Source organism: Gadus chalcogrammus, chromosome 6 (assembly GCF_026213295.1).
Source record: "Gadus chalcogrammus isolate NIFS_2021 chromosome 6, NIFS_Gcha_1.0, whole genome shotgun sequence".
Classification (NCBI taxonomy): Eukaryota; Metazoa; Chordata; class Actinopteri; order Gadiformes; family Gadidae; genus Gadus; species Gadus chalcogrammus.
This window is the reverse complement of record NC_079417.1, coordinates 7635548-7649155: the sequence shown is the minus strand read 5'-3', so window position 1 is coordinate 7649155 and position 13608 is coordinate 7635548. Positions and strand designations below refer to the sequence as shown.

The 13608-nt window shown below is 45.0% G+C and overlaps 1 protein-coding gene across 1 annotated transcript in view; it reads left to right on the top strand.

The window, feature by feature from the left end:
* Positions 1–2675: 2675 nt before the first annotated feature.
* Positions 2676–13608, top strand: part of piwil2 (piwi-like RNA-mediated gene silencing 2) — a 30144-nt gene continuing 19211 nt past the window's right edge. Inside the window, exons 1-11 of the mRNA XM_056593261.1 lie at positions 2676–2922; positions 3264–3749; positions 3834–3933; positions 6661–6760; positions 7668–7846; positions 8048–8135; positions 8367–8480; positions 11615–11732; positions 11969–12093; positions 13171–13251; positions 13455–13568. Coding sequence (XP_056449236.1) covers positions 3300–3749; positions 3834–3933; positions 6661–6760; positions 7668–7846; positions 8048–8135; positions 8367–8480; positions 11615–11732; positions 11969–12093; positions 13171–13251; positions 13455–13568 — 1469 coding nt within the window. The 5' untranslated portion in view covers positions 2676–2922; positions 3264–3299. The remainder of the gene's footprint in view (positions 2923–3263; positions 3750–3833; positions 3934–6660; positions 6761–7667; positions 7847–8047; positions 8136–8366; positions 8481–11614; positions 11733–11968; positions 12094–13170; positions 13252–13454; positions 13569–13608) is intronic.

The window sequence follows — 13608 nt, the reverse complement described above, 5'->3', positions numbered from 1 at the left end:
TCTGGAACACTGACTCAATTACTCTTGTCACAACCAGGTGTAGGGGGAGAATCGCCCACCTAATGCTTTTGGGAGTATGTCTGTGATTACCTCGAGGCCGGGAGCCGGTCTAAGGCTAATTGCTAATGTGTCTAACCAGTGACCTGAAAACCAAAGTTTAGCTTGCCCTTAGATCACAAAAGAACTCTGGAGAACTTTCATTACTATTTTACACTCTGCATGCTTTATGAAATCGGTTTATCGTAAAGTGCAGTAATTGGCATAGCGTAATGTATCTAGAAATAGATACTCAGTGTTGTGGAGCAGAGTTGATGTAGATAACTGAAATCATTTCAGATGCAGGGCTATTTTAAGACAAGGCATTGAAAGGACAGAACGATGTGTTACGAAGAGTATAACTGTATACGTCCTCTGGGACTTTTTACCGGACGCCAAAAAGAGTTGGCGCTCTGTACGCCCCTCATGCAAGGGCCTTTCTATGTTGGAAAAACAATTGCTGCAAGGCAAATGGGTCTTGGATTGGTGTGCTTGTTTATCCTGGACCTGGACGATAGATGTGTTCCACAGCAGCCTGCGGGGCGGAACAAAGTGACAAATCCTGTCTGTGATTAAAGACCACTATAGCTGAACACACTTTGCACTTTACAATTCAAGGCGCTGGATGGCCCCTGCGTGTATGAGTGTCCAAAAAACATTATCTGTTGCTGTGTTATCCATTTAATAAGCTGTCCTCATGGATGTATAAGATGCAACCAGATGGTTTAATTTCAAAGTGTGATTCATCATTGTTTTTTTCTACCCACACGGTGGGTTTATACAGAGGCAATTTTTTAATGCTAAATTAAATGTACAATGGGTGTATTAAACGTAAAAGATGCTTGTGGGATGCAAAGCCGCGGCCAAAAAAAGATCATGTCAGAGAGCAGGAGACATTAAGCAAGCGTGAAGAATTAAAAGCTTTGGCTTTGACGCGGCTGGAATGTGACATCAGTCATGCAAAATGTAGTTTGTGTCAAGTTCTAAAAGGCTGCAACAAACGTGCTAAAACTATGTCTCCATCCAATTGTGCCTTTTGAGTTACAGTGAAACTCTGTAATTAAATAATAGCATCCTAATACATCTCAACATATTTATGCAGAGTGAAGAGACAAGATGCCTAAGCAACAGTATTTGGTTGTGGGTCTACCAACCACATGCAGAGGGTATGAACCATGATACATTTTGACAAAGACACATTATTCAAAAGGAGAAACAGCACAGCTGAACTCTCCATATAATTCCCCAGATCTCAAACATATACCTAACTGTAAAGCATCGACAGACAAAACAAAAAAAAAATCATCGTGTGCATAATAAATAAACACAGCATAACTCTGGAAGTGACCATTTAGAGTGTGTGCTTATGCCAACCTTTACCCCCTTAGGTCCTTGCATCCGCTTGAGGAACTTACTTGATGCAATAAAGAGATGGATTGTGATGGATTGTTCCGTTGTGAGAGAGTGAAACACCTGGCGGAGATAAGCCCAGGTCGCGATAAGGTCTGGATTGCACTTCATTAGCAGTCAGGTGCATGAGGAATGACTGGACACTGGCAGTACAGAGATATCCTGCGACACCGGGGCCTATATTAGTGGGTTCTCTTTACTTTTTCTACAGATCTGTGGGACAAAGGACACACTAATTGTCAGGTCAATTTTTTTCTCTTCAATTTTGTATTACAATGCAAACTTTAATGTGTCCCACCATGTATGTCCATTGGTTACATGTTGTGACGTCGTGAGAGGCAGGGTCATTGAGGATTGCGATGTTCCCTCCTTCGATTCAATATGGTTCCAATGAAGAAACTATAATCCCAGGAGCAGCCTGATAGGAAGGGTCTGATTAGGATCCAGAAGCCAAGGCTTCGCTTGGGTAGAAGAGAGATGGAAGGATAATGTTGGTTTGAAGAAAGCTATCAGACTTTTGATGATGGCGACTTTGGTGGTATGAAATAGACCCAGAAACCTGAGTTTTGGCGATTTCTGGTCACCCACATTATAGGACACTAATCACAATGATCATATCATCATTGTGTTTGACAAAGTGATGGGATTTGTACATCTGTCCAGTGTCCATCTATTGCTCTATATCCTGCTATCATCGAACTATCTTTTTTATCTTCCTCTCTCTCCATTGATCTATCCATCTACCTATCCTTCTAGCCTTCTATCCATCTGTCTGTCTGTCTGTCTGTCTGTCTGTCTATACTGTATCTCTCAACTCAATGCTGTTAAAATCACATGTATTTGCATGGTAAAGCAAATAATCATGAGATAAAAATAGAATACCATAAACATCCAAATAATCTAAACCTACATACATCTCAATATGTATTATGCATGTTGTCTCACTCTCCCCCTCCCCCTCTCAATAGTATATAATATGATATGTTGTTTAATATAATATGCATTACAGTACAACTGGTCCAATACAGATGTATTAAAAGCTGAACAGGAGACACTTGCGTTGGATGACCTATTTTCATCACAAAAAGTGACAAGACGTGCTACTGTCATTGTGCAATCTTGTAATTTCCTCAACATACAGTATACATTATGGCAGATGTTTGTATCTGCTGAGGGTTTTAAAGTAATTGCAGGTAATACTTGAGCCACTAGGGGGCGATTTTTGTAGTAAAGGCGACTCTTCGAGATGCTGCAATCATATTAGATTGACAGGTGATCAAACCAATAGGCATGCCTTACTTACTAATCTAGAAAAAAACCCGTTCATTCAGTCATTAGCTGAGAAGCAAGGTCACTGTGACAGCGTGTTTCTTAACAGTATTACGGCCCCCATCGAGCGAGGGCAGACGGCAACTTTTAATTCGATGTATAGTTTACAGCTATAATAATTTTCCTCCAAGCCCAAAGACGCATAAGGTGAGTTAAGTCATAAGTTTACAAAGAAGAGTGAGCTGCTAAGGCGGATGCAATTTGTCACCATGCCTTGTGTTAAATTCGTTGTTTAACCGGGAAGCTACAACTCAATCAAATACAGAACCGTTATCTTTCTAATTTTAATTACTTTAGAGCCATGAAAAACGCACTCAATATCTAGAGAGGCCCACCGAGTGATCCGTACGGGTCTACTGACCACGTTAGCGTAACCTTATGTCTGGTGTAAGGTTAGCTTGTTAGCTTTTAGTTGGGTAACACGTGTCTGTCATAAAATACAATCAGACTAGCCTTCTGTTTCGAACTAGTTTGTTTGTGTCACACAGAAAGCAAACATAAATCCACATCAATTTGACCAAAGAATGGACCCTACCAAGCCGCCCGGCTACCCGGGGGAGAAGAGTATGCCCTTGCCGCCGATGGGACGCGTGCTCAAGCCCGAAGAACAGGCCGCAGGTCGTGGTGGAGGCTTACCGTTCTCCACAGGGGGTATCGGTATAGGGCGAGGTTTCATTACTCCTGGTGGTTCATCACCTATGCAGTTTGGCCGAGGAGCAGCAATGCTCGCCAGTGTACCTTTGGTTGGATTTGCAAGAGGAATGCCCACGGCTCAAGACCGAGTAGGGATCGGCCTGGCGAGAGGCATGCGGCTCCCTGTAGCTGAACCTAAGGTAGGAACCGCAGCAGAACCGCCCAGTTTGCCAGGCTTGCATCCAAAACCTGGGCATGGACAACCGTCTGAACCTATGGTGCTTGATAAAACGGAGAAGAAGCCTGAGAATGTGGCCCAAGGAGAAGTGACAGCCAGAACGGTTAGTACTGACGTTGTTATTAAGGAAAATGTACCAGGATGCATGCCTTTCACTGATTAACATTCCATCCCTGTGTCTTCCCAGTTTGACCTGACCAATCAAGGCTCCTCTCTGGTGTCCATGTTTCGGGGGATTGGCCTGGAACCCTCCAAAGCATTTATGGGACGAGGACGACCACCAGGGGGTCTGTATTTATACTGTACTATTATAGTCGTTCAAATTTTGAATAAATTTAGTATTCACCTAGCCTGGTCCTACCAGACTCTCGTAGTTCATTTAATTTATACAGAGAGTCTGGACCTACTCAATTGACAAACGTTAACTCACTTGAGGGCGGGAGTCTGTTGAAGTTTAAAACTATTGGGTTAAAACTATATAGTTTAAAACTTTTTAGAGTTTAACACGGTTTTAAACTCAAGAAGTCACGTGACGTCTTAAGCTCCATCCGCGTATTTTGTGCGTGTTAGTCTAATCTCAAAACTAACGTGGTTTTAGAGGAGACAGTTTGCAGGATGAAACAAGGCTCCATCATAACCGACACACACACAGAATTAGTTTTATGAATTATTATTAATAAGTATGATACGTTTACACTTATTACACCAGATAGGCCTTCAGTACAACACAGGCTACAAGAGAGGCATGTCAAATCATCTGGCCTGGTGGAAAACAAGCTGGCCTACAAACATCACCAGAAGGCCTATGCAGCGGCACTTAAAGATGCCCGGTCCATGTAATACTCCAACATCATCCATAACAGTCCAGGAAATTCCAAACAGCTTTTCTCCACCATAAACCATCTCCACAATCCCAAAAACCGAACCCACAGCAGAACACTGCAACAGGTTTCTTGTATTTTTAAAAGTTAAGATCAATTCCAACCGATCTCTCAGGCTCCCCAGCTCCATCTTTGTCATCTGCCTGCCCACAACCAGCCCTTTTCAGAACTTTCGCTACAGTCACACAGATCGAAGTTGATGGTCTCATCAAAAAGATTCCACCTCCCCCCGGGACCCCCCCCCCTACAACACTCATCAAATCTAACCTGTCTGCCATAAGCCCTCTCATCACACAAATGACATACCACTCGTTAAACTCTGGCCTTGTCCCACCCTCACTCAAAACTGTTATCAAACTTCTTCTGAAAAAACCGAACCTCAAACCAGACTGCCTCTCCTGGCAGTCTGGGTCGAGGTTCCGGCCCCATCTGCCATTCCTGTCCAAGGTGCTGGAAAAAGCTGTTGCTGCACAGCTACAGGAACAACTATGTAGTTCACTGTTTGAAACATTCTAATCTGGTTTCCGCACTGCCCATAGTAAAGAGACAGCGTCGTTGAGGGTAAACAATAACCTTCTCATCTCTGTTGATTTTGGATCCCCCTCCCTGCTCATTCCTCCTCGACCTCTCAGCGGCTTTTGACACTCACGCCATATCCTCCTAAGCCGCCTCGATTACAATTAGGGCATTTATCAGACGCTTTTATCCAAAGCAATTTAAATGGGTTAATACACACATTGACACACCAACGGCAGAGTCAACCATGCAAGGCAGCCAGCTCGTCAGGAGCAGTTAGGGTTAAGTGTCTTGCTCAGGGACACATCAAGACTGGGGAGATGGGGATCGAACAAGCAACCTTTCGGTTACAAGACGACTGCTCTACCTCCTGAGCTAAGCCGACCCTTCTACTTTGCCTCCACACCAACATTGGTCTCCGTCACTCCACACTTGACTGGTTCACCTTGTACCTCACTGACAGGACGGAGTACTTCAGCCTGGGATCTGCCAACTCCTCAACAGCCCCCATCACTTTTGGTGCCCCCAAGGACCCCTGAACTTCATTTTATACATGCTGCCACTGGGTCTTGTCATCAGCCGACACGGCATCTCTTTTCACTGCTATGCCGATGGCACTCAGTTGTACCTGAGAAACGACCCCAACCTATGCTCCACCCCGGTCTCTTTATCATCATCATCTTCTCCCTCTTCACCGTCATCTCTAGCCCTCTCCAACTGCCTCGAGGAACTTAGGGCGTGGATGAGTCACAACTTCCTCCAGCTGAACAGCTCTATAACTGAAGCCATACAAATTGGCACCCCTCATCAGGTCCAGTCATCACCCATAACCACCATCTCCTTCTCCGTTCAAGACATCCCCCTCTCAACCACAGTTAGCACCCTCGTTGTGAAGCTGGACCCACAACTGAACTTTGCAAACCACACCAAACATCTGTACAAAACCTGCTTTTTCTATATCGAGAACATTTCTAAACTCCTCCCCTTCCTCACTTTCTCTCGCTCATCGGTATACCCAATAAACACCTTCAGAAACGTATATTCATTCAGAACTGCGCTGCCCGTACTCTGATGAAAACCCGCAAATATGACCACATCACCCCCAACCTCAGAACCTCCACTTGTTCCCCATAACCACAATAATTCAATACAAGATCGCCCTCATCACCCACCTTTGCATCGACAGCAACGGCCCGCAATACCTCAAAGACCTCCTTACACCTCACTTTTTCACCCATAACCTCCGGTCCCAAAGCACAGATCTCCATCAGCCCCGCACAAGACTTCACACCATAGGAGACCGAGGCTTCTGCTCCTCTGCCCCTCACATCTGGAACTCCCTCCCTGACCATCTGCGGAAACCCCAGTCTTTGGACATTTTTAAAAAAAGGGCGAACAACTTTTTTGTTCAAGCAGGCGTACTTAAATTTCCTTAAATTTTCCAAATTCACTCTGTACTTCAACTCACTCTGCACTTCAAAAAAATGTTTTTTATTAATTTATTATATCAGTGGATTTTAATTAGCACTTTGAGATTATTTTATGTAAAATGCTTTACAAATCAAATGTAATTAATTATATAAATTAATTGTCATTATAAATCCGTATTTCTCGTAGGACTGATGGCGGCTGGAGACCCAACTGCAGAAATGAGGTTGCCACCAGGCAGCCCAGGGACGGGTGAGAAACCGCAGGACAACACGGGCCCAGTCAGCAGGTAGGACTCCTGGCTGTTGATACTATAAACGTACACACAGGGCCCATCATTTATGCCTGCCACCAGCCAAATTCGTTCTGATTTGACCTTTTGCCAGGCGAAAAGGTTGCATATTTAGCATATGTTGCATATTTGAGCAATTGGGTGGTTAGTTTATTTATTTTCATTTTGGTAGATACAAATATCTAATTTTAAAGTTTAATTACGACCCAACACACGCCCACACAGAAGAAAGTAGTAGCACATCCTTAGAGGCATACGACTACACATTCTTCTGTTTGTGGTGGTGGTGGTGGTGGTGGTAGTAGTAAAGTAATGATTAATAAAAGTTATTTAAAGGTTTTAATTAATTTACTTAACTACATTTGAGCTTTGTTAGAAAAGGTGGGGGTGTTAATACCAAGTTTACAGGGCCGATCATACTGCAAAGTGTGATAAGCACACAACGCCTACAAACCTATTGCTCCTACTTTACTGCTTTGTAGTGCTTGAGCACACACTGAGCTTCCTATTTACACACCATGTTTTACTGCCGGCTTCTAGTGTTGCACAAAAGTTGCTCGCATTTGTTTTATAGACTGCAAGTTATTTTTGAAAATATGCCAAATGACCAGAGGTCTTTAGGGATAGGGGGGGGGGCGGAGGGAGAGCGGGCTGTCTGGCAAACGGAAGGGTGCAGGTTAGGTCCCTCCCTGGCTCCTCATAGTGGTGAGTTGTCCCTGAGCTAGACATTTAACCCCAACTGCTCCCGATGAGCTGGCCGTTCCCTTGCATGGTAGACGGCCCAATCGGTCCCACGACGTGGGTGAATGTGAGGCACAAAGCCGTCTGTGTTTCCAGCGGCCACTGGTAAAAAAATAATTAAACGGGAATGTCCGTGAAACTCGAATGTCATGACCTATTTCAGCTTCCTTGGCCGCGGCCTGCCACCCAGTGCGAGGATGATGGGCCTTGGACGGGCTGCGATGCCTTACCTGGGCATGGGCAGGGGAACCTCTGTGGCTCCCCCTCTCCTCCAGGCCCCCCCGAGTCCTGCCGCCTCCATCACATTCAGTCTGCCGACACCCCCTACCAGCCCTGCCGCAGGTAGGGAACAGAAATGATTCATCGTCATATGACGCATCCGAAGCCTCGGTATGTCATAAGTTATTTGTCACACAGCCCTGTAAGGATTGGTGGAGGCGTGTCATTTATGATCACAGGGTTGGTAACCATTTGTTATCGTTAGGTATTTTATGTAGGTTTTTCAGCCTAATACAAAATTCACAGTGTTTTTTTAACCCATAGAAACTATGCAGGCTCCATCTCCTCAACAATCTTCAGGGCACCCTATCGGCACTCCGACCAAAGTGCCTCTCGCCATGGACAAAACAAGGTACTTGGAACTTAACTTTCACGGGTGTTATATGTGGATAGAAATATAAACACTATATTGCCTTTTGTTTGGTTTAGAAAAGTGTTTCTGGTGCTTGGTGCCAATGCTTGTTTTTGTTTTTCTCTGAATGTTCTTTGTGTTGGAATAGGTGCAATATTAATAAACTTGCCACGCCTTATCTTTGATTAATTGCTGATAACTTCACTTCCTCCATGTTACTCTTCTCCCCAGCAAAGAGCCACTGAACAAGGTGGGGACCAAAGGACGACCCATAACTATAGGATCAAACCACGTGTCCATCGGCCTCAAGAACGAGGCAGTGTACCAATACCATGTTACATTTACGTAAGTATATGCAGGGCTCCAGAGTGCGCCTAATTTGGGCGCACATGCGCCTAGAATTCGGGGTAGTGCGACCATATATTTTATTTGGGCGCACCGGTGCGACTGAACATTTATCTGGTATAATTATTATTATTAATTTTTTTTACAGAGCAGTCTATTCATAATATTGTAATAACCACGGAAGAGGCAGTGAATGAAGTATTGATTAGACAGCGATTTATTAGACACCTAATAAACCGTTGGAACACGCAAGCCCGGTAACAATAGCAACGTCGGTAAACAAACCCGCGAAGCCCAATCCAGGGGCCTGTACTACGAAGCTCGATTAGAGGGTTAGCGAGGTATGTTGAGCTGAAAGCCTGGGTTAGCTGTACCATGAAAGTCAATCTCTTTAAGCGTCGCTGTATCACCATGGTGACTTACGCTCGCAACCAAACCTGGTCGGGAGCAGCTTTTCAGCGAGTCTACCCAGAGATCGGCTACTTCAGGGTGTCCGCGGAGGTCTTAAAAGTCTTAAAAAGTCTTAAATTCATTTTTCAAAATTTAAGGCCTTAAAAAGTCTTAAATTCGTCAAAAATGTCATATGCTGGTCTTAAATTTATAACTCGTAGGTCTTAAATTTGTCGGGGCAGGGCTATTTAATTTTTTATTTTTCTCGCGGGACTTTTCGGGAAGGAGATGTACGAGAGGCTACTTTCTTGCTAGCTGCATATATAAACGGATGTCTGCGCGCTTGCTAGCTAGTCTGCAACAATGGGTAAATGCAAGTTCAACGTCAGTTTCCGAGGTTGGCTAGCGTCCGTTGCCAACCCAGAACAGGCCAGATGCATTCCGTGCAAAAGTAGCCTACATTCAAGCTCGGCACCATGGGGATTAAGGCTGTCGTCAGCCATATGCAGAGCCAAAAACATAAAACCTCTGCCAGGAGCCACACACAGACCCCAGCCATTTCTACGTTTTGCATCTCTGCCCCGGCGCCACAGCCGCAGACGGTCCGCGCTGCTAGCACTGACCTGAGGGTAGCATTTGGTGCGACACCAACACTGAAAGCGGAGGTGTTGTGGATTCTAAACACAGTGGTCAAGCACCAGTCCTACAACTCGAATGAGGGGATAGGAGATCTCTTCGGTTTGATGTTCCCCGACTCTCAAATCGCGAGCACCTTTACTGCTGGAAAGGACAAAACGGCATATATAACTCGCTTCGGACTAGCGCCTTTCATCCGAAACGAGCTAATCTGCAGCGTCCACAAGGCTGATTTTGTTTTGATGTTTGAGACGTTGAACCACGCCACTAAAAGCAAGCAACTTGACGTGCACGTCCGATATTGGGTCGGAGATCAAGTGCATTCCCGGTACTTGAGATCGCAATTCATGGGGCCCCACATATATGGGGGTAAAAGGGATGATGATACATAATATTTTTTAGACAATATGCAGAATCTTTTCACTTACTAATTAACACGGTCGGCTATTTTTGCCAGCACGCCACCCTAGCCATATTATGGGCAACCGTGTTCCCCTTGGCTGTGATTTGAACTTTGAATTCCTCGTAGGAGTTCATAATAATACATTGCTCGCCTTGGATGAAATACACCGCTCTTGCGCGATTTATTTTGCATAAGGGTGAGTCAAATGACGCGAGGAACGCCCCTTTTATGTGAACGCGCATTGAACCTAAAGCGGAAAACCTGGTTCAACTAATTGAATCTAAAGTGAGCGTTGTGGTACCATTTAACTGTGTTTGCGAGTTGCGGCTCTGTCGAGCCAGGTTTTCCCAAGAAAGCCTCGGTATGTTCAACGAGGTTCGTGGTATACCCCCCAGGTCTTACTGAAGGCATTTATTTAATGGTGAAAATATTATTAATCAGTGGAGTAAATATCGACGGTGCAATCGGAGCAGCTGCCCGGGGGCCCGTGGCCCCCCCCTCTCAACAACTCACAACTTGGGTGCACCATAAATACGTGCTGGTGCACCCAAATAAAAAAATTGGGCGCACCAGTGCACCCAATAATACAGCGGGATCCCCCCCACCATCGCGGGTTTAAGGTCTTAAATTTCATTCAAGGTGGTATTAAAAAGGTCTTAAAAAGTCTTAAATTTGACTTGCTGAAACCTGCAGATACCCTGTACTTATATCGGCGTGTGCAGCTTCCTAGCCCCTCCTCCGATAATGGCGTCACCATTTGTGGGTGTTCCCATGGACCTCGGCGCACTTCTCGTACAGGCGTCTCTCCGGAGACAGAGGGTTTTTCGGGACAGAACCGATCCCTTGGCATTGTCTGACGATATTCTTTATGAGAGATACAGATTCGGCATTTATTTAATGGTCAAGATATTATTAATCAATGGCGTAAATATCGACGGTGCAACCGGTGCAGGCACGGTCCACCCCCCCCCCCCCCCACCCCCTCAACAACTCAAAACTTGGGTGCACCATAAATACGTGCTGGTGCACCCAAATTAAACATTTAGGCGCACCAGTAGTCTGGAGCCCTGATATGAATTAGCTGATGGAGGTATAAGGAATACATTTCAGAGTTTCGCGTAAATAAAAAAATCCAGCGGCCATACTGAGGTGTGTTTGAGGTGCACTGTGTGGATGTGCTGATGTGTGTGTATGTGTGTGTGCACGGTGCTGTGTGTGTGTGCACGGTGCTGTGTGTGTGTGTGTGTGTGTGTGAACGGTGCTGATGTGTGTGTGCACGGTGCTGTGTGTGTGTGCACGGTGCTGTGTGTGTGTGTGAACGGTGCTGATGTGTGCGTGAACGGTGCTGATGTGTGTGTGCACGGTGCAGATGTGCGTGTGCACGGTGCAGATGTGCACGTTGGGGATGTGTGTGGGAGCAGAATGGTTTTAGTGTCATAACTGGTTCCAGTATGGCTTTGGTGCACTTCGACAGAGATCATCTAAAACAAGGATTTAACAATATAACACGACAGAAGATGGCATGCGAGTGCCAGGGCTCTCAACTCACTTTATCACCATCCATCAGGAACGGTCCCCAAATACAATCAAAGGGGGCTATAAAGTCAAATTTCTACTTTTTGTATAAAACTCACTCTGAAGGAAAGGTTGTTGCCTTCTCTTTTTACGTTAACAGCTGGTCTGTATTTCTGTCGTATGTTTTTAGGCCCAACATTGAGTCAATGGCGATGCGGTTTGCTATGATGAAGGCTCACCGCCCGACCACCGGAGAAGTTGTGGCTTTTGATGGCTCAATCCTCTTCCTACCGATGAAGTTGAAGGATGTGAGTGACTACAAATGAAAGAAGCCATCAATGGCATAAGTCCATCATGAGCTACGTTTGATGTCTTAAATGTTCTTGCTGTGACTGAAAAGGCAAAGAAACAAAAGTGTTTGTGACCTAATCGTCCAAAACATCATTCATGGACCTAATGGGGAATGTGACTTGATGAATGAATCAAAGCAACTCGTTGAACAAGAGTCACTCGCTGAGGCTGGACTTCTCTCGTCGGTACGCAGGTGGTGCTCCTGAAGAGCGAACGGCGGACCGACAACCAGGAAATAGAGGTCAAGATCCAGATGACCAAGATCCTGCCCCCCAACTCGGATCTCTGCATTACCTTCTACAACGTGGTGCTGAGGAGGTACCAGAGCAGAGGCTGATGGGAACGAATATAGAAGCAGTCAAATATAGCTGCAGGAGATGGAGATGCAATATGGTTCTTTTCATGCCCCAAACCTTTGATTAGCATTTCTGAATTGATTTTTTTAAGTGGAAAAAACGAGTTGGAATTTGTCAGTTATGTCATAAATGTAAGTTCAGGCGGAAAGAGCGCCAGTAGCTGAAGAGAGAGCAGGTCTTCTGGCAACCGTGTAGCGGCGAACAAAAGGTTTTTGATTCAAGAAGTATCCGGTCATCTTTGATGAAAGAGGATGTTAAATGTGTGAGTGAATGGGGATCAATGAGCGACTGAATCTGTTGGTACGTGTGAATGGCTGCCATGGGAAGCGTTCAATACTTAGGGTGGTCACGGAGGGGATAAAAAAAGTAATATAAATGCTGCCCGTTTCTCATGGTTAAGGATGATGTAAAGCTTGGGTTATAGCCAAGTAGTGATGTCATGCAGACTGCATATTGTTATAGCGGGCAGCTCCCAGACAAGTTGATGACATTTTGATATATTTTTGAATCATGTTAGATATCTACTCATAATTCCTAAAAATAGAAAATTGCTTGGCAGTTTCTCCTTATCCGGGAGTGAAGATGGGACCTAACCACAGCGAGTTCACTGATGTTAATTTGACAAGCTTGGCTTTGTGTGTGAAAGATTGAGTGTTCTGAGGTTTCAGAAAGCTTGTATGTCGTCCGCTTGTAGTGTATAAACTCATCAATTGATTCCCATCTCCAGGGATCACTCTTTTGTTAAAAAATAATTCTAGGAGCCCGGAAGGTCTGCTAAAGGTCTATCGAGGATACATTTGTTATAAACATTGTCTTAAACTGCCACAAAGTGCACTCCCTCTGTAGCGTCATTATTAAACAGCGTTTCCAGCAAGCCAGGTGGCAGCAGGGTGTTTTATTAATAATTTTCCTCTCGATTAAATAAGCCAAGCACTTAAGGAGGAAATTATTGTATGCGTGTCATATGCCTCCCATCCTGACGAAGACACTTAAAAACATTCACGTCTTCTTTCCTGCCAACTTGTGTCACCAACCGAAGGATCATGAAAATGGTTGGGCTGAAGCTTGTTGGACACAATCATTTCGACCCACAAAGTGCCATCATTCTGGGAAAACATCGGTGAGTTGCCAGATCTGGCATTGCTCTCTAAATGCCCAGGAGACAGCCCAGAACCATTGTCTAGTGTGTGTGTGTGTGTGTGTGTGTGTGTGTGTGTGTGTGTGTGTGTGTGTGTGTGTGTGTGTGTGTGTGTGTGTGTGTGTGTGTGTGTGTGTGTGTGTGTGTGTGTGTGTGTGTGTGTGTGTGTGTGTGTGTGCTTGCAGACTGCAGGTGTGGCCTGGGTACACAACCAGCATCAAGAGAACGGACGGCGGTTTGTTTCTGTCGGTGGACGTGGCCCACAAAGTGCTGAGGAACGACTCGGTGCTTAATGCCATGTGAGTTCACTCCTCAAAACATCCTATGAACGGCATACGT